At 39.5% G+C, this 24549-nt stretch overlaps 1 protein-coding gene across 1 annotated transcript in view; it reads right to left on the reverse strand.

The window, feature by feature from the left end:
* Positions 1–24549, reverse strand: part of TRIM37 (tripartite motif containing 37) — a 50757-nt gene that overhangs the window by 24243 nt on the left and 1965 nt on the right. The window contains 11 exon segments of the mRNA XM_030536509.1: positions 2428–2504; positions 5281–5362; positions 7795–7845; positions 10204–10328; positions 12755–12822; positions 14877–15000; positions 16135–16257; positions 18210–18297; positions 20853–20969; positions 21320–21360; positions 23785–23886. Of these exon segments, the coding sequence (XP_030392369.1) occupies positions 2428–2504; positions 5281–5362; positions 7795–7845; positions 10204–10328; positions 12755–12822; positions 14877–15000; positions 16135–16257; positions 18210–18297; positions 20853–20969; positions 21320–21360; positions 23785–23886 (998 nt within the window).

Raw genomic sequence — 24549 nt, forward strand, 5'->3', positions numbered from 1 at the left:
ATACTTCAGTCAACATAGCTACTGCATCTTGAGGGGGTAGATTAACTGCAGTGATGGAAAAACCCCTTCTGTCACTGTAGTGACTACAGAGCAGCAGTGTCACTGTAATGCTCGTAGTGTGGCCAGACCCTCAGATTGCCTCTGCAACAGTGCTGAAAGGGGATGACACATACAAGTGATACAATGCCTATGAAATACATGTATACAAAAAGACATGCAGATTCTTCGCCATCCCACACAACGCTAATTGTGAAATACCAAGAGCGCTGCAGATGGCAGGTGCCCCTAGTACAGAGGTGGGCAAACTACAGCCCGTGGGACCCTCCAGCCCAGCCCCCAAGTTCCTGGCCTGGAAGGCTAGCCCCCGATCCCTCCCCCTCCCCCACAGCCTCAGCTTGCCCTGCCGCAATGCTCTAGGCAGCAGGGCTGTGAGCTCCTGAGGCAGCATAGCTACAGAGCCAATGCTCTGTGCTGCATGGTGTGTGGCTGTAGCACTGCCAGCTACCAGTGCTCCAGGCAGCATGATAAGGGGGCAGGGAGTGTGTGGGGGGGGTGTTGGATAGAAGGCAGGGAAGTTCAGGGGGGTGGGGGTATGGATGGAGGTCAGGGCAGTCAGAGGGTGGGGAATAGGGGGGTTGAATGGGGGCAGGGGTCCTGGGGGGGGGCAGTCAGGAATGAGAGAGGAGTTGGATGGGGAAGTGGGGGGCAGTCAGGGGTGGAGGTTCCGGGGCCAGGGGGAAGGGGTGGTTGGATGGGGCAGGAGTCCCGGGGGAGGTGGGGGTGGAAGAGATGACCCCCCTCCCAACCTGCCCTCCATACACTTTCCGAAACCCGATGCAACCCTCAGGCCAAAAAGTTTGCCTGCCCCTGCTCTAGTACTAAGTGTTATAAAGTGGTCTTAATGTGAAGCGGCAAGCCCTGCCTCGTACTGCATCTTAGTGGTTCTGGATGTGTGGAGACTAGGGATTTTTCAACAGCTTTGCATTACGTTTTGCTATTAAAGTCTGCTAACATCAGGCCAGTATCTCGTGTTCATTCTCACGTTGGCTAGCATGAATGCTCTGCCATTTTATTTTTGAAAAGCCTCTCTCCCATTAGGTCTTAGAATCCTCTCCTTAGAACTCTTGAGGACCTCAAATCCAAATTATGCCTGAACTCCTCACCAGAAAGGGCTCTCCATTCAGTTGTCGGTCTGAAATCCCTTCAAAGTCACCATACACATATCCCCTCCAGAGCAGGCCCAGCACATTACTTAGTTTTAATTCTTTCCTCTCCTCCATCAGAGTATGTTACTCAATTCTTCCAAATTGTGCTTTCTTAAGCCCTGGCAAGTCAGTCTTTCATAGGCAAGTGAATTTTAAGCAGAGATTCAGGACCCACAAGTTCTGCTTCTCCAGCAGCTAAAATGCCTCTATACCTCCAGTCAGCAGTTACATTCTAAGTTTAAACAGAACCAGAAATATTCTGAGAAGTAAACGCTGCAGGAAGTGTCCTATTACACTAAAGAGACTCTTGAGAAATTTAGACATTATTTTGGAGCCAGGCACAACATTTTTTGGAACAACTGTGGACTGTAGGGGCAAGGTTATAGTATTGGCAGTTATAACATGGTTTTGATTTATCTGAGGGCTAAAGTACCGTACAATGGTCACTTTATAGCATCTCTCTCAGCTGAACTCTTTGCCTTAGAGCAGTGGTCCCCAACGCGGTGCCTGTGGGCATCATGGCACCCGCCAGGGCATTTATGTTCACCTGCCTAGTGCCCAGCAGGGGAGAGAAGCCACAGCCCCACACCTGAGGAGGACAGAGAACTCAGGCTCCGGGCGCTGTGTTCTCTGTTCCCGGCAGGCACAGGGCCCGCCTATACCCAGCAGGGTAGAGAAGCCACGGCCTCGCGCCTGCCGGGGACAGAGAACTCCAGGGCTGTGGGTGCCGGTGTTCTCTGTCCTCGCGGCTTCTCTCTGGATTCATATATTATGTAATATTACATACGATGTTTTTCGTATTATTTAATGTACAAATATAAAATAAGTCTTGAAAAATTATTGGCGCCCGCCACACACTTCTGAAAACATGAATGCGCTACTGGCCACAAAAAGGTTGGGAACCACTGCCGTAGAGTCAGAGTGGTCTAGCTGACCAAGCACAGGACTGGTAGATGAGACCTGGGTTCTACTGACAGCTCTGTTGCTGACTTTTTTGTTGCCTTCTGCAGACCCACTTAACCTCTGGTGCCTCATCTTATCTACTTGTAAAATGGGACGAGGAGCCTGATCCAAAGCCTGGTGAAGTCAATAAGAATCTTCATCTGCTTCAGCGAGCTTTGGATCAGGTCCTAGCAGAGCCATGAGACTGAATACACTTTTGTAAAGCTCTTTAAACTCTGGGTGAGAGACATAAAAGAAGTGTAAACAGACATTTCCTTACTTAGATGTTTCTGGCAATCCAGCTGAGAGCTCTAGAAACACAGACAAGTAGTAACCACGTACAACTCCATTTCCATCCTTAAAAAGAAATTAGGAGGTATAATTATTAAAAGCATCTGTTATTGTAGAAAATAAATTCAGAATTTCAATACACAATTTCCTACAGCCTCAGTCAGAACAGGAACATTACATGGACTTAAACCATGCCATGACTAAAAACAACTACCATAGCGTGAATTGAGGTAGAAATCAACACACATTTAGAAAGTGTGCATATGACTGTAGTATCTGGGTGCTAAGCTGTATCTCACAATAGAAAACTTGAAAGTTACAATTCCTATTCTTGCATTTCAGTAGTTCAAACAAGTGTAAACAGAAATAGTTTGGCAAGTGCTTTTACATAGTGTAGAATTGATTTTTCATATTAAATGTGTGTATAAAGAGGGCAATAAAAATGATTGGTAGATTTTTAAGCTTGAGGAGTATTACAACCCTTTTTCCTCTCTCACAAATGTAATGAGGACTTTTAATATTAAATATCCTGTTATCTGAAAATACTAGAGAGCAGAATTCCAAAACTCTTATTTTGGGGGCTGAAGCAAAATGAAGTTGTGTTTTCTAATCTGTATATTGAAAACTAACTAACCAAGACTCACTAAAGAGTTATGTTAAGTAGCACGGAGATTACAACAAAATCAGTAGTATGGCAAAGCCTTCTCCCTCAGTGGTGTAAGCCAAGGATGAAGTGTTAGTCTTATCTTGAATTTCCTGGGGTTTGACAATGTGTCATAACATACCATTGTTTAAAATAGCATTTTTATACCTTTTGACAATGTCACATACAGGGCTGACCCCTGACTTTAAGTATAGCTGTGCTGTATTCAGATCAGTAAACTATAAGAAAATTTTTACTTCATACACAGTTTAAATAGTACCCAGAGCTGCCTTAAAGCATTGACCGAACTGGAGGATTGGAGAAAGGCAAAACTTAGTGGTTCATGTTCCAACATTCATGTAGAGCCAATGTCTTGGTGGTCTGAATGCTGCACTTCAATGTGATTTTGTAAGAAATGTCATTCACATTGGATATTTCTTCTATTTCAGTGACAGATATCAGACTCTGTACAAGAGAAATTCCTCTTGGAAAACAAAACCTTCTCCTCCTCCCAACTTCCCAAAACAGTTTCAGGTAATGGATGGGTGCGCACAACACAGACCCAACTATGTATGGTTATAAATACAACAACTAGTTTAGGCCCCAATCCTGCGAACAATTAAGCACACATATTACAGGTGCAACAGGTAGCAACCCCTATTAAGGCTGCACAATACTTCTCACTGTAAAACCCTGTTTTCTGTTGCTTATTATAACTTTGCCAAACTTTAACAATTTGGCTGAAGTTTTCCACTTGCCTCAGGTTGAATTTTACTAGAAAATTTCAGTCATTTCTGAGAATGAGGCTAAGGAAAAAACACGTTTCAACCACATTAAATTGTGCTCCACCTCAGGACTACAGAGGCTCAGAAGCACTTTCCCTAGAACTGTGATCCTGGATACTTTGAGCCAGGGAGGAGCTAGGCTTTAAGTGAGAGCAAGGAGCCGGTCTCCTCTCCCTCTAAATGACCCCTCTGCTGGACCAAGGTAGAGCAGAGGCAGAAGGCAGCTGAGTTGAATGCAGAGGAGACAAGGAGATGAACCTGGGGCAGGGAAAGCCGTAGACTGGGACAAAGAGCCTAGTGAGACTGAAGGGATGAGGAGAGAAGGAGAAAAAAATGAACAGCTGGCGGGGAGGGAGGGGAGAGACCAGAATGAGCTGGGCAAGAAACTGCGAAAGAGCTAGAGAGATGCTCTGATAAGAAGTCGGGGTACAGAAGGAGACCTGGGACTCGCTGGGCAAAGAGAGAAAGGGAAGGAGCTATGGATGGGAGAAGACGGAAGAAGAGTCCAAGTAGGGAGAATGAAGACACTGGGAAGAGACAGACTGATGAAGAAGTGAGAGGCGACAACTGGGACTGGTTAGGCGCGACAACTGGGACTTAGATGAGAAGCCCAAGTGGCAGACAGAGGACTGGGTACACAAAAGAATGACACAAAGCCAGGAACGGTACAGGGAAAGGTTAGAGGGGACAAGCTTGGGGGAGGACTGGAGAAGTCTTTGCCCACTAGATTCTAGGAAGCCTTAATGGAACTAAAGATTCCTGAGTCTCCCCACTCCTCTTCTGTCAGCAAGTATCTGTGAAATCCAATGGGAAAGTGTGTGTCATCCCCCTCTGGTGTAATCCACATAACAGTATCTAGTTCTTATACAGTATTTTTCACCAGTAAGTGCCAATTGTTTTACAAAAGGAGGTCAATATCATTATCCCATTTTACAGACGGGGAGACTGAGACACAGAGAAGAGAAGTCACTTCTCAAAGTCACCCAGCAGGCCAGTGGCAGAGCTGATAGCAGAATCCAGATTTCCTAAGTCCCAGTCTAGTGCTCTAGGCCACACTGCCTTCCATAGGGGATGGCAACTTACTAGTATTATCAACCCCTCCATTAGCTCCAGCGACAGAGGTCTGCTGATAAGTCATATGGTGTCTATAGGACATCACTTGATGAATTTTTTTTTTAAACTAGGAAATCACACATGCACACACAAAACTACCTTAAAAGAATATTAAAGTTGCAAAGTCAAATACTCAAAAGCTAGGAAAGGCCTGAAGTAAGGTTACCTGTCTACATGAGCAGCGATACATATGTACTTAAGAGTTTGCATGATTGGGGTCTAAGCTAGCTCGTTACCTAGTGTATTTATACCCGTGGATAAATTTTTGTTAGGAAAAATATTTAAGAGTATACAAACTCACTGGATAAACCTTTAGTCGCCAGCACAGCCCTGACACTTGAAGAGGTGGACTGTACACAGGATCTGCCCGCTGGCGCAAAGTGCTGTTGAAAGAAGGGATGAATATTCAACAGTGAGATGGAGCAAACCCCTATGTGGGGAGGCAAGAGAGAATAAACAGCGTTCCATTTACAGCTGAATGTTAGAACTATTGATTTTGTTGCACCACATAAAATGCAGCAGCATGTTTTAAAGCTATCACAGCAGTTAGAGATGGAAAGGACTCATTGCTTCCTCTAATCTATTTCCATGGGGCCTATTGTTCCCTATTATACTTTATTTATTTTTTTTAAGTTTTAGAATTTCCAAGCAGCCAGACTGCCACAACATCCCTTGGGCCTATTCCACTGCCTAATATATCTCATTATTAGCAAAGTTCTTCTGATACTTATCCCAATTTCTTCTACATACTATTCCACTACTTAGTGTTATATCAAACCACACAAATAATTCCACTCCAAATATATAAAGAGCATAAGCAGCAGAGATGTAGACTTTTGTTCCTTCCCCACTACTCGATATCTACTAACCAGGCTACATCAGTTAACTCTTAATCTTTCCTGTAAGAAATCATCTCTTCCACCCATTCGCATCCACCCCTTCATTTTGGTGCTCTTATCTGAGCTCATTAGGCAATGCTGTTCTGGTGATGCAATGCTCATAACCATAACACTGGTGCAGTCACACAGGAGCCATATAGAGAGGAATTTCTCTCTCTGCTCCATGATGTGATGCCTCTGCATGTACAGGATAAAAGTGCATGATTATTTTTCCTTCCTATGGTACAGATCCATCATCATCCTTGTATCTTTCAGCCATCATTGCTTCCCAGCTTTCTCCATAACATTTTCCCCAATGAACGTTTGTTTTAAGTTTGCCCTCCCACCCCATTTCCCCACAAGTGTATTAGCAGCAATTGTCCTTAAATCTTCTACTAGCCATGTTTCCAACCTGTCTAGATACCTTCGTATTATTTCTTTGTCCTCAATGGTTAATATTTGTGTTACCATAGCACCTAGGAACCCTAGTCAAAGATTAGAACCCCTCTGTGCTAGGCACTGTAGCAACACAAAGCAAAAAATGGTTCCTGCCACAAAGAGCTTATAATCTAAGTATAAGACAAGAGACAACAAGTGGATACACACAGACAGGGGAGAACAAGGAAACAATGAGACAACACTGGTCAGCGTGATCAGCAGTGATCTCAGCACACCAATAACCTAGCCCAGGGGTAGGCAACCTATGGCACGTGTGCCAAAGGCAGCAAGTGAGCTGATTTTCAGTGGCACTCACACTGCCCAGGTCCTGGCCACTGGTCCGGGGGGCTCTGCATTTTAGTTTAAATGAAGCTTCTTAAACATTTTAAAAACCTTTACATACAACAATAGTTTAGTTATATATTATAGACTTATAGAAAGAGACCATCTATAAATGTTAAACTGTATCACTGGCACACAAAACCTTAAATTAGAGTGAAAAATGAAGACTCAGCACACCACCTCTGAAAGGTTGCCAAACCCGATCTAGCCATTGTCAAAATTTCTTGTAGGCACCATAGAAAATGAGTTTTGAAGAAGGATAATGCATTCGTTTTACACATGCTCATGGGCACCTTCTTCCAAGCATGAGGAGCAGGATGGGAGACAGTACAAACAGGCTTGTTTGAAAACGGAAACAAGCTGAGTGATGGAGGCTGGCTTTGTGGGTCAATACAGAGGCAGAAGTCAACCTCGATAGTGAAAGAGAGATGATGGTAGGTAGGAATAAACTGGTCTGAGAAGAGAAACTGCAGACAGCAATTTTAAACAGCGCATACAGTGATCTTGGAGATAAAAGCAGTGGTAGCTGGAGAGGCAAGTGGAGTAAAGGATGGGATTTTACAATGGGAGAGATTAAAGCATGCTTTTATTGTGAGGGGGGAAAAGCCAGAGGAGAGTGAGAAGAATAAAGGTATTTGCAACTTCTTTCAATCTACTTCTAATCTTCACTTAAATAAGTCAGAATTCACAGGAAATTGGACTATCAAGTTCTAGCCTCAAATATTACTTCTAATTTAATCAAAGTATTCTAAAATTAATTCTTTAATGGTTGCATTACCAAAAAATAATAAATAAATAAATCGGATGATCTAGAAAGATGCAAAACTTGCAAGCTGAGCAGAATTTTAAGTGCCCATGTAGAGATCATGTAAACGTTCCTTGCAGATTTTTTTTAAACTTGTGGGGTGATTAGAGAGAAGTAATTTTCCTTCAGCATGGATTTTTTTTTTTAAGCAGTCAGTTTACTGAATTGGTAGCTACTTTTTCTGTTCACTACTGGAGACAAAAGTCAAGAGATTTGATTCAGTTCCTTACACTTGCACACAGGTATCTTGTGGTTTTCAATAGGTCTATTCAGTGGTTTAAAACCTAATAAAAGAACAAATGAGAAACATACTCCTTGACATTCATGGTAATTTCTTAGGACACATTCTTACCTGAAGTTTTCCAAGACAAAGGTGGTTGAGTCATAGGCTGGTACTAATTCGCTGGGGAGAAAACATATTAGTAGAGTTGAAGAAAGTAGCATTAAAATCAGAGGATGGGATTTTCACAAGTATTTAAGTAACTTAGAAGCAAGCACAAGGCCCATCAGGAGGCAATAGGACTTGCACTCCTAATCACTTCAGCACTTTTGAAAATCTCACTCAAGATCTTTAAAAGGACATGAAGGTTATTAAGCTAATAGTTATACCACCATAACAGTGGTCATGTTTCTAGAAAACAGAACATAAGTACCACTGTAATTATTATTTTTTTTTAATTGCAACTTCTGAAGACAGTAGTAGCTATACCAATGCATGTATACATTCTACTATATTACATATGTCCAGGGTAGATATTACACTTTCAAGTATATCTTTAGCAGCAGTAACTGATTTTGAAGGGTGTGAAAATGTTTTTATTTAAAATGAGTATCAGAATACATTCATGTATTGGATCCATGTGCTATTAATAACATCTGGGATTATTAACACTGACAAATTTTAAGACAATTTATTTTTCTCTTGTTAAATTGTATGTGGTTTGCATTTCCTTCAGCTTGGAAATGAAAACAGATTTGTACATTCCAGTCTACTCTAGGGTTCTGCTGAATTACATAGCCTCTCACCTAGCAAGGAAGAAATACAATTTACACAGTGATGGTAAACTTTTAGAAAACACCAATGAAATCAGCTATATTATGGGAACCACAAAGGCTTTGCACAAGTTACATATAAACAAGAATTCAAATTTTAGAAAAAGCAAGATTGCTTTTGGAGGGTATTTTTAGAGAACACAGCAGGTTTGTGGGCTTCCAGTGTCAGAACTATTTTTCTGCTCCCCACCCTCTCCCAGTGGCACTGCAAGCATACATATCCCTCTTGTCCCCTAAGTAAAATGATGCAGGAACAACTCAACTATAGTCAGAGGGGAGGTGGACAAGAATGTCCAAAAATGATCAATTATTAACTTTAGAAAACCTAACATGATTTGCCTTGTGACAGCAAGGGATGACGATTACTTAACCAAGGGAAATCTAAAACTATAGATTTTTAGTATTTAAAGAGATGGAACTGCTTTATGACTGGAGAAACAAAACATCCAAAATATATCATGTTTCAGCGCAGGCCTGTAGCAAGAGAGACCATCAGTTGCTACCACCTCCTTTAAAATAAGTATTTACTTTTAAACATTTCTCTGTAATGAATTTAAGTAGTCATGTCACAGTGCACACATTTCAATGTATTCTTTTCCAGGCTATATTTTAAAAGCCTGCCAAACTGGTGTTTGATTGATATGGTTAGAAAGATTTGAGTAATTTTAAAATTACTCAAATGCAAAATTCTCTTCAAATTTTATAGAAACCCTGCATCTTCATTTTAAACGTAAAATGCTGCAGCCACCCAACCTAACAAGTGCACAGATTTCTGCATAAACCTGCACCGATGGCTCCTTTCTAAAAGCGAGTTGTGTCAGCAAATCATTTGGGTTTTATTATATACTAAAGGTGACTTGTACAGGCATCTCATGAGACCCCATCCACATTTATTGTGCCACTTGAGCATTTGCTAATAACAAAGCCCTAAAATTATAGGCTGATTGCCCCCAACAGCAAGGGTAAGAAGGGTCATACATATACAGTATACAATAATTCAAAACCTATTCCTTTACTCTACTGGATCCCACTTCTAATGCTAGGATGTAACATCAATTACAAGTGAAGTCCTCATGGAGAATAAAAAGACTCTGAAGGAGGTGAGGGGAATTGGGTAAGTGATCAATTATTGAGATTATCAGCATTCAGCCTGAGAAGCCAAGCCAGATAATGGAGAGAAATCTTCCCCCACAGGCTACCACTGCCATAGCCCTAATGGTTAAAGTAGCTTTTAGGATGGATTTGGGGATCTCTCCAATAGCAAATCCTCCAGTTGCTTCCTGTTTCCCATCCCTCCAAAGCAGGGGCAGAATTTGTTCTTACAGTGCAGTTTCTGAATACACCTCTACCTCGATATAACGCGATCTGATGTAACACGAATTCGGATATAACATGGTAAAGCAGTGCTGGGGGATGGGGGAAGGGACTGCGCACTCTGGTGGATCAAAGCAAACTCGATATAACGTGGTAAGATTTTTTGGCTCCCGAGGACAGCATTATATCAAGGTAGAGGTGTATTTTATATATTAGGAGAAATTTTCTCCACACTAACCATTCCACAATGCTCAAAATCATTCAGATGTTTGTGAAGTTAATTTTTTTGTTGTGGGTTTTTTTTGTTTGGTTAAGACTAAACCAACCTGCTTTAATGCTTAAGCTTTCAAGATCAAACAAAAACTTGCAAAATAAAGGAAATACCAGGCTGTACCTTGTGAAGTCTGGAGGGACAGGAGTAGTGACGAAGGATGCCATAGGCTTCCGGTGAACCTGCTGAAACATCATCAGAATCTCCGAGCTTTTAGATATCAACTCACTCTTACTGCATGATCGTAGCTGTGGAGAGAAAGCAGATAAATTACAATATCGTTAAAGAAAACCCACAGATTTTGGCTTAAGTTTTTAAATGAAGATCTGTCAATACAAGAGGTAACATCTACTACAGGTTCACAGAGAAAGATTACAATAGTGCTTTCCATATTGACTGAGAGTTACGTTCGTTAGAACTTCCTTGGAATTTGTCTGTTTTGAAGGTTGTAAAAGAAGTGGTGGTGGCGGCAACAAAAAATTGCCATTTGTTCTCATAATTGTTTTTACAAGAAATTAAGTAAAATTAAGCCAGTGTTCTCTCTACTCACATGATTTTGAGGGTTCTTGAATCACAATGTGAGAATTATAGTGTTGTAGTATTTAAACAACTTTAAAGTGTTTTAAAAATTTCATTAGCAGCTACTGTGTACTCAGGTGACTTTTCAGTCTGAAGGCCATAAGTATTTGTACTAGATACAAGTATGTTTGTTTTACCTTGTCATTGCCCCTGGCAAAGTACTATACCAGCTGTGAACTCTGTTGTTATGCAGCGTATAGGTGAAACTTAACTACGCGTTGACATGATTAAGTTTAATCTATTATATAACCCAGTACATTAAGGAGAGTGTTTTATACTTTCCTTCCTTAGTTATTCTGTGGCACTCTCACTGTTAAACATAGTTTTATATTAATTTTTCATTCAAATATTATGCCAATATTCAAATCAACTACTCAAAACGTACATTATCTCACAAAAGAATAACCGGGAATATAAATGTAACCTTCCTTCCTTCAATTCAGCACACAAAGCCAAGATGTTTTAAGCGTGTAATAAAGTGTACCTTTTCAACACTAGATGCCTCAAGTAATAACCATTTCTGAACAAAGATAGAGGGGAAATAATCCAGTCTTACGTCCTCTGAACAGCTGGAAATAGACATTTTAAAAATAGCTAGGTAGTTGCAAAAATAACTAAATATACTCTATTTCTTCTGTATAATTGAAAGGCAGGAACAGTGGGCCTGAGCTGTAAATATAAAACTTTCTACCATGCTCAGACAAGAATAATGATATGCATTTTTAATATTACATCAATAAAAAGATTATTAAATCCAAAGCCTCTTGCCAACTGGTGCACATGTAATGTAACTTTTTAAAGAGTACTAATAAACCTCAGAATTTTGGGAGATACAGAGACATCTGTCTACTGCTTAAGAATCATGGTTACAGTAAATATTTGAAATATGACTTAAGTTACCTACCTTTTTTTGGGACATGTTCTTATAGTTCCAGTTCACTGTATTTTAATAAGTTCTATACAATACAAAACTGCTCTGCAAAGATGCACATGGATTGAAATCCTTACCACATTAAAAGGGTGAAAAAGGTTTAAAAAGTCCTCATCTATAGAGGTCACTCTATAGCAAAAAGGGGTTTTGGAATGTAGTGGAAATCGAAAGAAAATTTAAAAAAATAGGCCCACATACAACGTGTAACAGGATTTGCTGAAGAACACTAGCTGGTGCCTCAGGCATGAAAACATCGTTCTGAAAAAAGTTGTCTCAAGTGCAAGGGGAGAATGGCATTTCCAGAACAGATGGTGAATTTGAGTTAACATTCACTGGAACACAGAAAAAAAGAATACAGGACAGAAGATTAACTGCATGCAAAGAAAAGATTTCCTTTTCAGGAGCTTTGAAAATTTTTTTGGCAATTTAAAGCATCAAGCAGTGTCATGAGAGAATTATTACACCTAAGGCTTGAAAAATCCGTTTGGGAACACACTAGTTCAGGATAAGCAGGACCTCTTTCAGGATTAACAGCAACTTCTGCAGAATTTAAGCTTTCACTTACAAAAAATTTTCTAACCCTCTGTGAGGAAAAAAACAAACAAAAACAAAAAACAACCTTCCAAAAGTGAACTGAGTGGAAGGAAAAAAAACAATGCTGTGCCATCTTCCCACAGCTGCCGTCTGAGACCTCCAGAGCATTTGCCGCATCTCATAACTTTCCAGAACTGCAGAGTGAAAACTGGCCAATTTTGTGGGTTTTTTTTTGTTTTAATTATTGCTATTCATAACCTGTGGGCAGCAGTGAAAGTGACAAAAATCAGTCTTGTGCTCCAAGCACTAAGCTATGCTATATAAATGAATAAATAACAAATGTTGTCATATAATAACTGCTAATTACTTCTGTACTAGCTATTCAAAAGACAAAAAAGATTAACTAGAACAAGGTTGTTCCTGATTTAGAGATAGAAGCCACAGTTAGTTTTTTTCTTTTTAAAGTAATTTTGGGTGACCTATCTAAGCCCAATTCAAACCTAATTCTACCTTACTCATTAATACATAATTCAGAGTAACAAAAGAGGCAAGTTCATAAAGTGTCTTTGTGCAGCTTCCAACATTTTAACTATGGGGCAGTAGTGGGTTGTTTGTTTTTTTTAAAATCACCTGGTGTTCTACTTCCTGTAGCAGAGACTCCAGAAGTTCAGTTTCTTGGGTGAGTGATGTCTTCTGACCTGTTTAAAAGAAATGAGATTTAGTGATCGTGTGTTGTGTGGTTATGGTGTTTTTGTTTGTTTGTTTGTTTTTTTAAAGAAATGAACCTCCCTTCTGGAGATTGCTCTAAATCTAAGTTAAAGAATTTCTAAATATATCAAGGTTGATGGAGAACACATTTTAAAGGAAGCCTGTTGTTTTAATTAGAGCTGCAGTGAATGATTCACTTGAGGTTTAAGACATTAATGAAGCATTCTTGGTGTCCCAGAAATGACACAGGCTTTTGAGAGAAAAGCAGATCTGGATTTCATTGAACTCTCTCTGATCTGACCAAACCTCCTTTTGTAACATCTGAAATCTAATTTAAAAATGACTTTTGTAGGCCTTAAACCTTTTAAGGAAAAAATAATTAAACACTGATATTTAAATATAGTGTTTCTGTATTACAGCTACCATTAAGGCTGTGACAAGACAAAGAAGAAAGAAAAATCAACTCTTATTTTGAGTCTATCACACATTAATTCTTGTAAATGAATCGGAGGGCCTTGAAAAAGTGCTATATAAGTGCAAAGTGTTATTCTGTGTTAACCAAATAAAGAGAGAATTCATAAATAGTTTAATGACTGACTTTCAAACACTGAACCAATAAAACAAATTTTGCAATTGATTGCAGTATTCAGTATGATATGGTTAAATGCACTCATTGCAGATTTTAACTTACAAATAGTTTAATCAGAAGAATTTAAGACGATTTTTTTTTTTTGCTAAAAACTAAGTGATTCTGTTAAAACTCTAGATAGGGTATTATACTTGTTTTGATTTAGTGTCTATGCAATAAAAAATATGGTAGCTTTGAAAAGATGTATTGATTACATTCTGTATCCTTTTCCAGTATGTAAAGTTCCGATTTTATATTTTCCTCTGAACAAAATTTCAAATGTCATGAGTAAGTTTTCAGCATAGTTTATTATTATTTATGGTTTGTATTATTGTTGGGCTTAGAGACAGTCCATATCTCCATGAGTTTCCAGTCTAACAGATTTAGTTTTGTATATTGCATGACTAAATCCTTAAAAAAAATTGTTCTTATCACCCCTATTTCCAAAGAGACTGATATTCCAGTTTAGGATAATTATAATATTTAGCTTTTACACAGCAGTTAACAATGGAATGCAAGTATGAACGGAGAAGCTGAGGCAAAGTGATTTGCAAGAAGTCACACAGTCAGTGGCAGAGTTGCAAATATAATCCAGGTCTCCTGATTTCCAGCCCAACGTTCTAGCCATTGAAACATACTGTCTTCAAGAATGAACCTAAGAGTCAATTGTAGAGATGTTTCCAATCTGGAACAAAACTATTTCATTTAAAATACAGGTTTTATTTAAAAAAAACATTTACAGAGGGAAACCCAAAGACTGCACTGTAAATTGCTTTGCATATAAGTGGAGTCTTATTAAAAAAAATGAGATACCTGTATATAAGTGTTATACAAGCATCGGTTCCCCTGTGTATACATACTACCTACTTCCCATTTGTAAAAAGGCTAAATAGAGGGAAAGGTTAAATCACTGGACCAAAGTCAGTGACAGACTCAGGAACAAAATCTAGAAGTTCTGATTCCTCCCTGATGTCCAGTAGTGAGAGCAGGGTAATATTTATTTATTTACTAATCTGAAATGCTACTCAGCAGAAATATTCCATACAGAAATAATATTTTTAAAAGTTAGGTTTGGATAGTAGATATCAGAAGTGACAAATTACAGCAATCAGGAAATATCACTTTGCACGTTACATCTTCAAAAGCGTACAATCATTAATTGTAGCAAAGTGGTACATGTAATCTGAGTTACCATATAGTAGCTTCATGGAATGAAAACAGTTACATCTAACAAAATGCATTATATCACAGTAACCACGCAATTAACTAATGACATTGCTATATGTAGAAGTCTTCTGTCTTCAACCTGACGCCAGGAAACTGCTGTATGTAGTTGTGTTTCTAGAAAAAAAACTTGCCAGAAGATTTTCCTTTAGTCTGTTACTTCCACTTACATCAGATAAGATTAATACCTACCCATTAGTGTTATAAGCTTGTTCTTCAGTTGAGTGTCTAATCGGGCAATCATCATCTCCACTGCATTCCTAATTTCCCGAACTCGTTCATCCTTTGCGCTGCGCACTGCCTCTACATTCCTCTCCTAAAGGACAGTTCAGAGGTAATGTACAAAAAGGAATAATCTTCTGTTTTTTGTCCATATCTTTGCCTCTCATCATACCCTGTCCATTTCAATGGAGTGCTTTTCCGTTGACAAGGATTTGGAAATACAGAATTCCTAATTAAAAGACATGCCAAAAGTGTTCTCTCTCTTTGGATAGCCTAGAAAAATTGACTATCAAAACGAAGAATATTGTACACATCCAAAACTGAGTTCTTAAGGTACAGAGTGAGCCCTTTTTGAAACTTCATAAAAGCTACAGACGTACAGCATAAAACAGCAGAGAATGCAGTTGCCCTCTGGTGGTTGACTGAAGGTTAAAACTAAAAATAATACATTTTTCTCATCATAGACAAACATGTAAAACACTTGCTATGACAAATTAAACACTCTCTTGGAACTACTTGTTTCTTTTTCTGCACAGGGTACTACATAGAACAAGTACTTTCTTGAGTATAGCATCCATAAACAGAAAAGGGAAAATGAATGCGCACAGTTTTCTTTACATAGTGCCTTTCATCCTTGAATCATCTCGACCATATACACATACCACAGCACCAAAAAATTTCAGACAACTCTGGGATGAAGGGTGACTAACTAGCCAGTACATGCACAGCACAACAAAGAGAAAATTATGACCAAGAGCAACAGGCAACTCCTTCTCTTACAGTAGTGCAAAGGAGATAGTATGTGTCCATGCAGAGCAAATGGAGCCCTATTTTACTCTCTTTTCAATCTTATTCAAAAAGGTTTGCACACTAAACTGCATAGATATCAGTAAAATCTCCCCCAAAACTGAGGGGTTGAGTCTCCCCAACAGAATTTCAAATCTTCAGCTTACACCACGAAGGCCTGGTACTTTTTGTACATGTAACACTATACCAGTTACAGATGTGTAGGCGCGCTTTTTTACTGGTACAATCTTTAGCACGGGCAGAGTTATATTGGTATAAAAGCTGCCATATACCAGTATAGCTCATTCCAAGGCACCCTTATACGCATATGACTGCACTCACACTGTGGGAATTGTACTGCTTTAACTATACCACCTCCTACAGATAACCTGAATATATCAATACATTATACAGTTATAAGAGAGTGGAAACATTTTCTTACCACTTCTTGCACTAGACTGATCAACTCCATAAGTCTCCTCCGAAGTTTTGCTACCTCCTCATTCACTTTTGTGACATGTTGCTCATAAATTTCAGCTAGTGGCTTAAAAGTATGTCCTCCATGCTATTAAAAGAAAAGATCAACAGAATATCATATTTTAGCTATACTCCATCCCTGTTAAATTAGGAGTTTTTTCCCCTTCTATGGTACCATTCAACTTGGGAAAGATCCAGAGCAGATTGTCTGTAGGAAGTCTGTCTTTCACTTCCCTTAGTAACAAGTCTTGGATCTGGCTTCTGCACCAGAAATGCTTTCTGTGGAGAGCTATTTGGAGACTGAGCACTCATCCAAAATGAGTCCCAGCATTTACTGTGCAGCACTTGGGCTAATTAAATTAGGGGGAAAGAGGTATACGTATTTTGAGCTAACATGATAGCAAAAAACTGAATTAGTGACACTCAACCACTTACATTCCCAAGTATGAGGTGTGTGTCTGTCTCAATTGGGATTATTTAACTGGTACAGTATTAAATAGTTGGGCATCTGAGGGGCTTATAAAGCGCTGAGTGCCAGCAAGGGATCTCCTCCTTTTCAATATGGGGTAAAGGGATATCAGACTTAAAAGATTGTCAGAAATAAAACAAAGAAGCAATGTTATAAAAACAGTATTAAGAAACTAAAAATACAGGTTTTTTTCCTATGATTTATGCTATTCCTCCCCACCCTTTTAAAAACAGTATTTAGGTCAACTAGGGACAGGTTCCAGTTCTGTCCACACCAGCTTTAACTATTTCAATTTCAGGTTCTTGTGGGCTTTCACAGAGTTGCAGAGCTTTTTAAAAACATTAAGTGTTTAACAGATGATTCATAATGTGAAGCCTTTGTATCCTGTTCTCCCTTTTTTCCTAAAACAGACAATTAATTACTTCATGGATTTTACAACACAGGTACTTTTTCCTACAATAAAAATAAACTGAATTGTAAAAACCCAACATTTGAAAGTGTCACAAAAATACCTGTTTTGTGTTTAAAAAAAGTTTTGTTAACGAGTTTCACTTTTGGGCTAGAGACTAGAGAGTGCCTCCTCAGTCATTCAGATTTATAACACTTAACAGTGAAGTCTAAGGTAGTTCTTACAGCTGGCCACATTGTATAAAAGATAAATGAGGGAAAGTGTGTTCTAGTTTCCACTCAGGTTGGTGAAGACTGAGCAGATGCCTACAGACAGTGTTTCAAAAAGAGAGATGGTTGTTTCTTTTGAGTTTAAGATTAGCTTTCAACTACTGAAGATTATTGCTGAGTATGTACAACACAAATGTAATTTGTGTTACATGATTATGTGAAAGATTTATTTTTTGTGCTAGGAATTCATTGTCACTTTCAGGTTATCTACAACAGTCTTGGTTACTAAATTCATACTCAGGATGGTAATTCTAGCATCTTTCCAGAAGAAGCTTGAACTTGTAACAGGAAACATTATCTATGTCAGAGCAGCAAAGAATCCTGTGGCACCTTACAGACTCAGTAGTTTCTCTTTGAAGTCTGGGACCTGCTGAGCTTCAGTTCATCTGCATATTTGACACCATCAGCTCAGGATTAAACAAAGACCGTGAATGGCTTGCCAACTACAAAACCAGTTTCTCCTCCCTTGGTTTTCACATCTCAACTGCTAGAACAGGGCCTCATCCTCCCTGATTGAACTAACCTCATTATCTCTAGCTTGCCTGCATATATATACCTGCCCCTGGACATATCCACTACATGCATCTGACGAAGTGGGTATTCACCCACGAAAACTCATGCTCCAAAACGTCTGTTAGTCTATAAGGTGCCACAGGATTCTTTGCTGCTTTTACAGATCCAGACTAACAGGGATACCCCTCTGATATTATCTATGTCAAAATTCATAAGACACATTTGTTCACATACTGTAACTAGAGTATTTTAAAGGTAATTTGAAAACAATGCTAACAATTTCATGCCATTGGCATTGCTTCTGTAATACAATTCAGGCACTACTAAGATAATTTCCTGTGCTCCACGTGGACATAACATGCTACAAGTCTTCTACTCACCATTCCTCCCCAGAGAGCACACTGGTGACAGATACATTTCTTACATGTCCAGCAGAATACACTGAGTTTTTCATGATGGTTTTCACACCTTAAAAAAACAACCAAAAAACAGTGATGGTTAATTACATAGTGGTGCGCGGAGTCTGAAAAGGTTCAGAAGCTTGATTTGTTTTGTTGACATGATTTTGAGAGCAAAGCTCAAAATCTAGGAGTTACAAATGGTTTCCCAATAGCCAATAGCAAAATTAATTAGATGTATTCTTCTTGCCTTGCAAAGCATGCCATCATTTTACTTCGTCTCACATATATCTTCCCAGGAAATTTCTCCTGGAGGTGAGAAAGTGCACTCTGGAAGCTGGTTTTAAGCACCATCTTAGCTGCATGGTATACTAATGAACCAGGCTTTGAATTCACTGATTCTAGAAGCTAAAAATTTTAAATGATTGTTGGCATTTCAGTCTAGTAACTCAGAAAGGTTTTGTAAACCTAAAGTATTCTGAGGTGTGGATCAATGTGGCATCTAAGTGCCAAAGTGAGGCATCAACATTTTAACTAGAAGAAGGTTCATATGTAACAAGACTACTCTCTCAAACCAAATGGCAAATGACGAGTTTCTTTAAACACAGGTTTCTCAGCTACACTTAACAATCTGGGTCCAAGATACTTGAACTTAAAGGGAAATTAAGTTACTCCCTTCAAGACTTAAGAGGGTCATGGTGGCCTGGCTTTACTGTAAAGTTTCTATCAGTACTGGACCCAGATGACAGCACACACTGTTCAGAGACTCCCAAAAAACGGTATGATACTTCTTGCCTATATATGGCTACTGAATATAGAAAGCTGATTCACGTATCATAAGTAGTCCCAGCTTTCTTCTGCAGTAAGGGTGAAACTAGTCAGTTATAATACTGTCTCCAGGACTCTGTGCAAGATCTATACATTCAGATTAATTCTTTGATGACTTTTTGTCAACCTATTTTTACTGGAAGAGTATAGAGAAACTAAAATGAATAATTAAAGAAAAAGAATGCAACAACAACTTAAATACACAGAAATTCAATATTTCAATGTCTTAGTTTGCATACATTTGACCATCAGATAGTTAAACTGGGAAATGTGACATCTGAAGGGTTGCTTTATATTAGCCTTTAATTGTGGCTTCAACTAGTGCTATCGTTTTCATCAGCTCAATTTTTTTCTTGTTCTGTACCTTTGTTCATGAAAATGGCTGATTTCTGAATACTGGCAGTGGTTCCAAATATTGTTTTGTCACTACAGTATCCCAGATTCTTCATAGTCTGTGAGCAGGCTTATAAAGCACCATCACAGCAGATCTCTGAATGATGTAAATGAGAAGTTTGCACAAAGATCAAGGATGGAATAGTGCCTTTATGCAGTTCAGAACAGTTACTTACCTGAAAATAACTGTGGTTCTTAACGACAGTTTCTCAGTGTGGACTGCCCTCAAGATACATGACACACATGCATCTTGAATGGGATCCACACGGACAAAGACTTGAAGAACTATTATACTTTGTTATAATTATGAATTATTTTATTGCCTTATTCACCACTGCTCAGTGGGAAAATATTCTCACTTGGGGGGAGGGGGAAACAAATTGCTATTCCTACCCTTCCTTTTTTCCCCCCATCCCCTTTCTCATCTTTGTACATCCTCCCTTATTTCCTGCTGTATTCTGCCCACTCTTTGCAGGAACTCTCAATACTCTTCCAATGAGCTTTACTCCAGAACCTCTTTCTATTCATGTGCTATAATGATTAGCAATAAAACAATCTGCATAAATCAGCAATATTATGGAATATTGCAAATTGCAGTTCTCCAAAGGGGGATGCCTTTTTGCTGTGATATTAGCACTGTATTCTTCATGCTATCCAAGTATCAGAGAATGCCCATATCAGAAGATTTAAGAAGTTGGTTCACATAGTTCTTTCTCCACTATATGAAATCCCAGGAGAAATGGCATTTACAAGTGACAGTTAAATTGCACAATATATGACCAATAAATCTTAGTTATCCACATCACTGCAAATCCTACATGGAGGGATTTTAGACTATGCATGCCTTAGACCAAATGTCATACGGGAAATAAATACATAAAGACTTGTCTAGGCTTATGCACTAGCACATCCAGGAGTCCCTTTAGGTTTCTGAATGCATTATCAGAGGAATCTCTAAAATGCCTTCTTTGCTTTCATCATCTGGCGTCCAGATGGTCACTGTGAATGGCTACGAGCAATACGAAAGAGGCACCCCTCTTCAATCTTCCCATGCCTTTCATTCAAAGTATGTTAGGACAGGCTAATTCAACTGTAACTTTCAAGGTAATAAAAACAGAAAAACCTGTAAAGACTTAGCTTTTAGTGCTACTTACAGAAACTGGTACCATTTCTAGAAATAAATAATCAAATCAATCAACTGCCAAACTCTTACCATCTTTCAGCTGGACAGTGTAAAAGGAAGCATACTTACTGACTGCTTCTATTACATGGTAGCACATTTCAGCTTTCAGTACTTAGGAACTAACTAAACCATTCCCTAATTTTAAGAGAGTGGAATTAAATGTCTGCTGTTTGAGACAAACTACAAAATCCTCAAATTTTAGAAGAGTCTATTCTACATACTTGTCTTTTTCATTTTCTTCATGCTTAGTGAGATTGCATAGCTGAAGTGTGTCAAGCTGCTGCGTAACCTCTTCTGCCCAACGACAGTTTACAAGTTCCCGTAGCTGGAGTGGGGCTCTGCAAAATAAATAAATAAAACCAACAAAATGTTAAAGTTAGATTCATAGACTAAGGCTGGAAGGGACCATAGTGATCATCTAGTCTGACTTTCATGTTGCAGGCCACCAAAATTTTACATAGGTCAATCCTGGCCATACTAAAATAGGATTTAAAATAATTACTTTGCCAGTTTAGATAAGGCTTTATATCACATTAAGAACAACCTTCAAAAGAGAAGCTTGTGATACATATGGTATACTGACCGAGACACCAAAACAAAACAAAAAAAACCCTCCACACACCTAATAACCATAAGAAAGCTGACTACAGAGTTATACTGTATTTCTAATTTATTAAAAATATCTTACCGACAGTGAGGGCACTGAGCTCTTTGTTCAGTCAGCCAACGCTATGGAAAAAGAGGATAGGCACATTTTGAGACACACAAGAGAATTAAAGATATGAAACATTCACACACACTGGTTTCACTTTTGCCTCATTTACACTATAAGTCATTTTTCCTGTGCCAATCCTCCTGTATTTTTCCCTTATTTACACTCATGATTTTAAATTAATGAGATTTAGTGAATACAAGCAATCTCAGTTTTACATACAGCTATTTTAACCCCCAAAGGAAACAGAATGGGGTTTTTTTGGGTGGGGAGAGCTGATTTAACAACAGTTCTACTGTTACAGTAAAGGGAGTTTTGAGATGTCTGGCATACCACCAGAAGCCACAGAATCTATCTCACAGTCCCATAGTTATACACTAAGGGGCATATTCTAGTAAAAAGCAAAGATATTGCAGGTGTTTCTCCAGTCTAGTTTTCAAGGAACCACATTCTGCTACTTAGCTAGTCATATAGCTTTCCTTCAGGAGATATTACAATTAATTGATTTATTGACTAGCAATCCAGTAGGCATTGAATGGCAGGGTTGGGAAGATAAACTTCATTAAAAAGGCACATATAGGCCAGGTGAGAACTGGATCACCTTAATATAAACTGCAAATTCAAACTTTAGTGATAAAACTGCTTAACTTATTCAAACTACTACGTCTTAAGTCTCGAAATAAAAACTCCTCTCTGCCAGAGCAAAGTTTCTCAGCCCATGGGCTATGACCCAAAATTGGGTCACCAGAAAATGTCAAAGGGTCATGGGGCTGGCTGAACTCAGAGCTCTCTGCTCTGAATGTTGTGATGGGTTGAACAGTGTAGCGATTTGGCCCACCCCACCCCTCTGACATGATGACAGAGGGATGGATGGGCCGAATTTGAATGAGGAGCATTATTACCCCATGCACCTGGTCACAATGTCCAGAATGGGGAGCTGAGCCCAGCTGGACCCCCAGGACAGGAGCTGGGAGGGTATAGTTGGTATCACAGTCTCCTGTGGATACTTTCCCTCCTCCAAGATAATTCCCTGCCCCACTGCCAGGTGACACCCCATTTTCCATACCTCATCCTGCCCTCCATCCCTTCCAGAATGGGCCTCCCAATCTATCCTTCCCCCACAGCTGAGTGACTCCTCCCCATCAGACTGGCCATCCTAGCCCCTAGGCCCCCGGATCTTCCCTCACTGTACTCACAGCCCTTTCTGCCCAATAACTCCTTCCCCCAGCCTACCCACTTTACCGCAAAGACCCCAAATCCTCTTTACTCTCTGCTTCCCATGGGCCGTGTGAGGTGTATGTATTTTCTGAGGAGGTGTTGGCTTGCTGTACCTCCCTCAGACCCCGCCCCCCCCATGTCCTTCCCCAGCCGCCCCCCCCCCAACTCCTTCCTCATTACACCCCTAGGCTTCCCTGACCTCCCTTTACCCCCAGGACCCCAAATCCATGCTTTATCTTCTGTGTCTCATGCATCACGGGGGGGGGAGGACTGGATTTTTGGGTGGGTCTCATCTTACCACCGTGCCCCCAAGTTGCCAGTGGGGGATGGGTTGTCCCATCCTGGCCAAAGTATCTGGAATCTGAACTCTAAGCTCCCCCTCACCAAGGACAGACCACTGAGAGGAAGAGAATTCAGTCTGGGGACATCTCTCAAGGTCATGACAGTCCATCAAGGTTTACAAATGGGTCCCGAGCCCAAAAAAGTTAAGAACCACTTCCAGAGGGCAACAGTAACCCAACTAACATCCTTAATCACGGTTAGAGTCCTTAATATCTTGATCTATAATCATGTGCACAAGTTACAAGTCAAAGGATGGATTTTCTATTTGCCAGACCCATAAACACTAACCAAGATCTCAAAATTTTCCACCTTCACAAGTCATAGATCCTACACTCAAAACCATGCTGTAAGTGTTACTGTCAAATACAACAGTAGCGACTGACTTGGTACTTCAGTGCTCATAATTTTGTGGCAGGAAAAACCATGCCCAAGATTACCCAACTACCCACTCAACATGCTTCTAGCATGGCTTCTGAACATGGTGCCAGGCAAACAATTCAGCAGCCATGATTGAAGCCTGTTTTAGTATGGATGGGGCCTCACAAATGACAAAGATGATATGGCCTAGCACAACTCTGTACTGCAGGTCTAGTCTCATTTCCCAGGCTGGCATTACTGAAAAGGCCTCTTATGAGATGTTAGAGGAAGGGATTGTTGTATGCTTGCTGCTCATAAGTGACTCTTCCAGCCAATTAATTGGTATTGAGTGATCCAAAAGGGTTGGTCATGGTACAAGTCATAACTTTCATAGGGAGAAACAAGGAACACAGAGTAAGGAAACTCTCAGTGCTCCAACAAAGGACACAAGTACGTTTGCCCTGTAGCTCTTTATTTAAGAATCTATGTATACATAGAAATTAGAAAATAAAATGTGAACTTACCCGAATGCAACTGAAACAACATAGCTTGGAGCAATGTGGACACAGACGTGCATCACGCAACTTTTCCATACAAATAAAACATCGGAACACCTCAGCAATGCTCTGCAAAAAGTTAAGATTCACACGAGTGGTAAGATATATATTTGAAGCTTGTTAGATGTTCAGCAGTCAAAGCATCAGGTTTAACAACAATAAGTCCTACTTTACAAGGCTATGGATGACATGTTGGACTTGAATCATGATGGTGGCATGTCTCAAGATAAACAACCATGGATCACACTTTCCCATTTTCTCCTTTTCCCATGAACATGCTGTTAGCTCACTTTGGTTTATCACTTTATTTTTTTCCATCTGTATATGTCTATAGCCAAGACACTATTCCCCCTTGTATATGTAGGGCACTGAATATCCTGAACGAACAAGCACTCTACACATACAGAACCAGATTCTAAAGCCAGGAGGGCCAATGCGATCACTTAGTCTGACCTCCTGATAGCACAAGCCATAGAACTTCCCCACAATAATTCCTATTTCAACTAGAGCATATTTTTTAGAGAAACATCCAATTACTCTAATTGTTAAAAATGTACACCTTATTTCCAGTTTGAAGTTGCCTATTTACTGTCATTAGATCTTGTTATAATAGCTTGCTCAATCAATAAGCACATTATCAAATATTTGTTTCCCATGTAGGTACTTATAGACTGTGATCTCACCCTTTAACCTTCTCTTTATTAAGTTAGAAAGCTCAAGCTCCTTAAGTCT

This window comes from Gopherus evgoodei, chromosome 17 (assembly GCF_007399415.2).
Source record: "Gopherus evgoodei ecotype Sinaloan lineage chromosome 17, rGopEvg1_v1.p, whole genome shotgun sequence".
Classification (NCBI taxonomy): domain Eukaryota; kingdom Metazoa; phylum Chordata; order Testudines; family Testudinidae; genus Gopherus; species Gopherus evgoodei.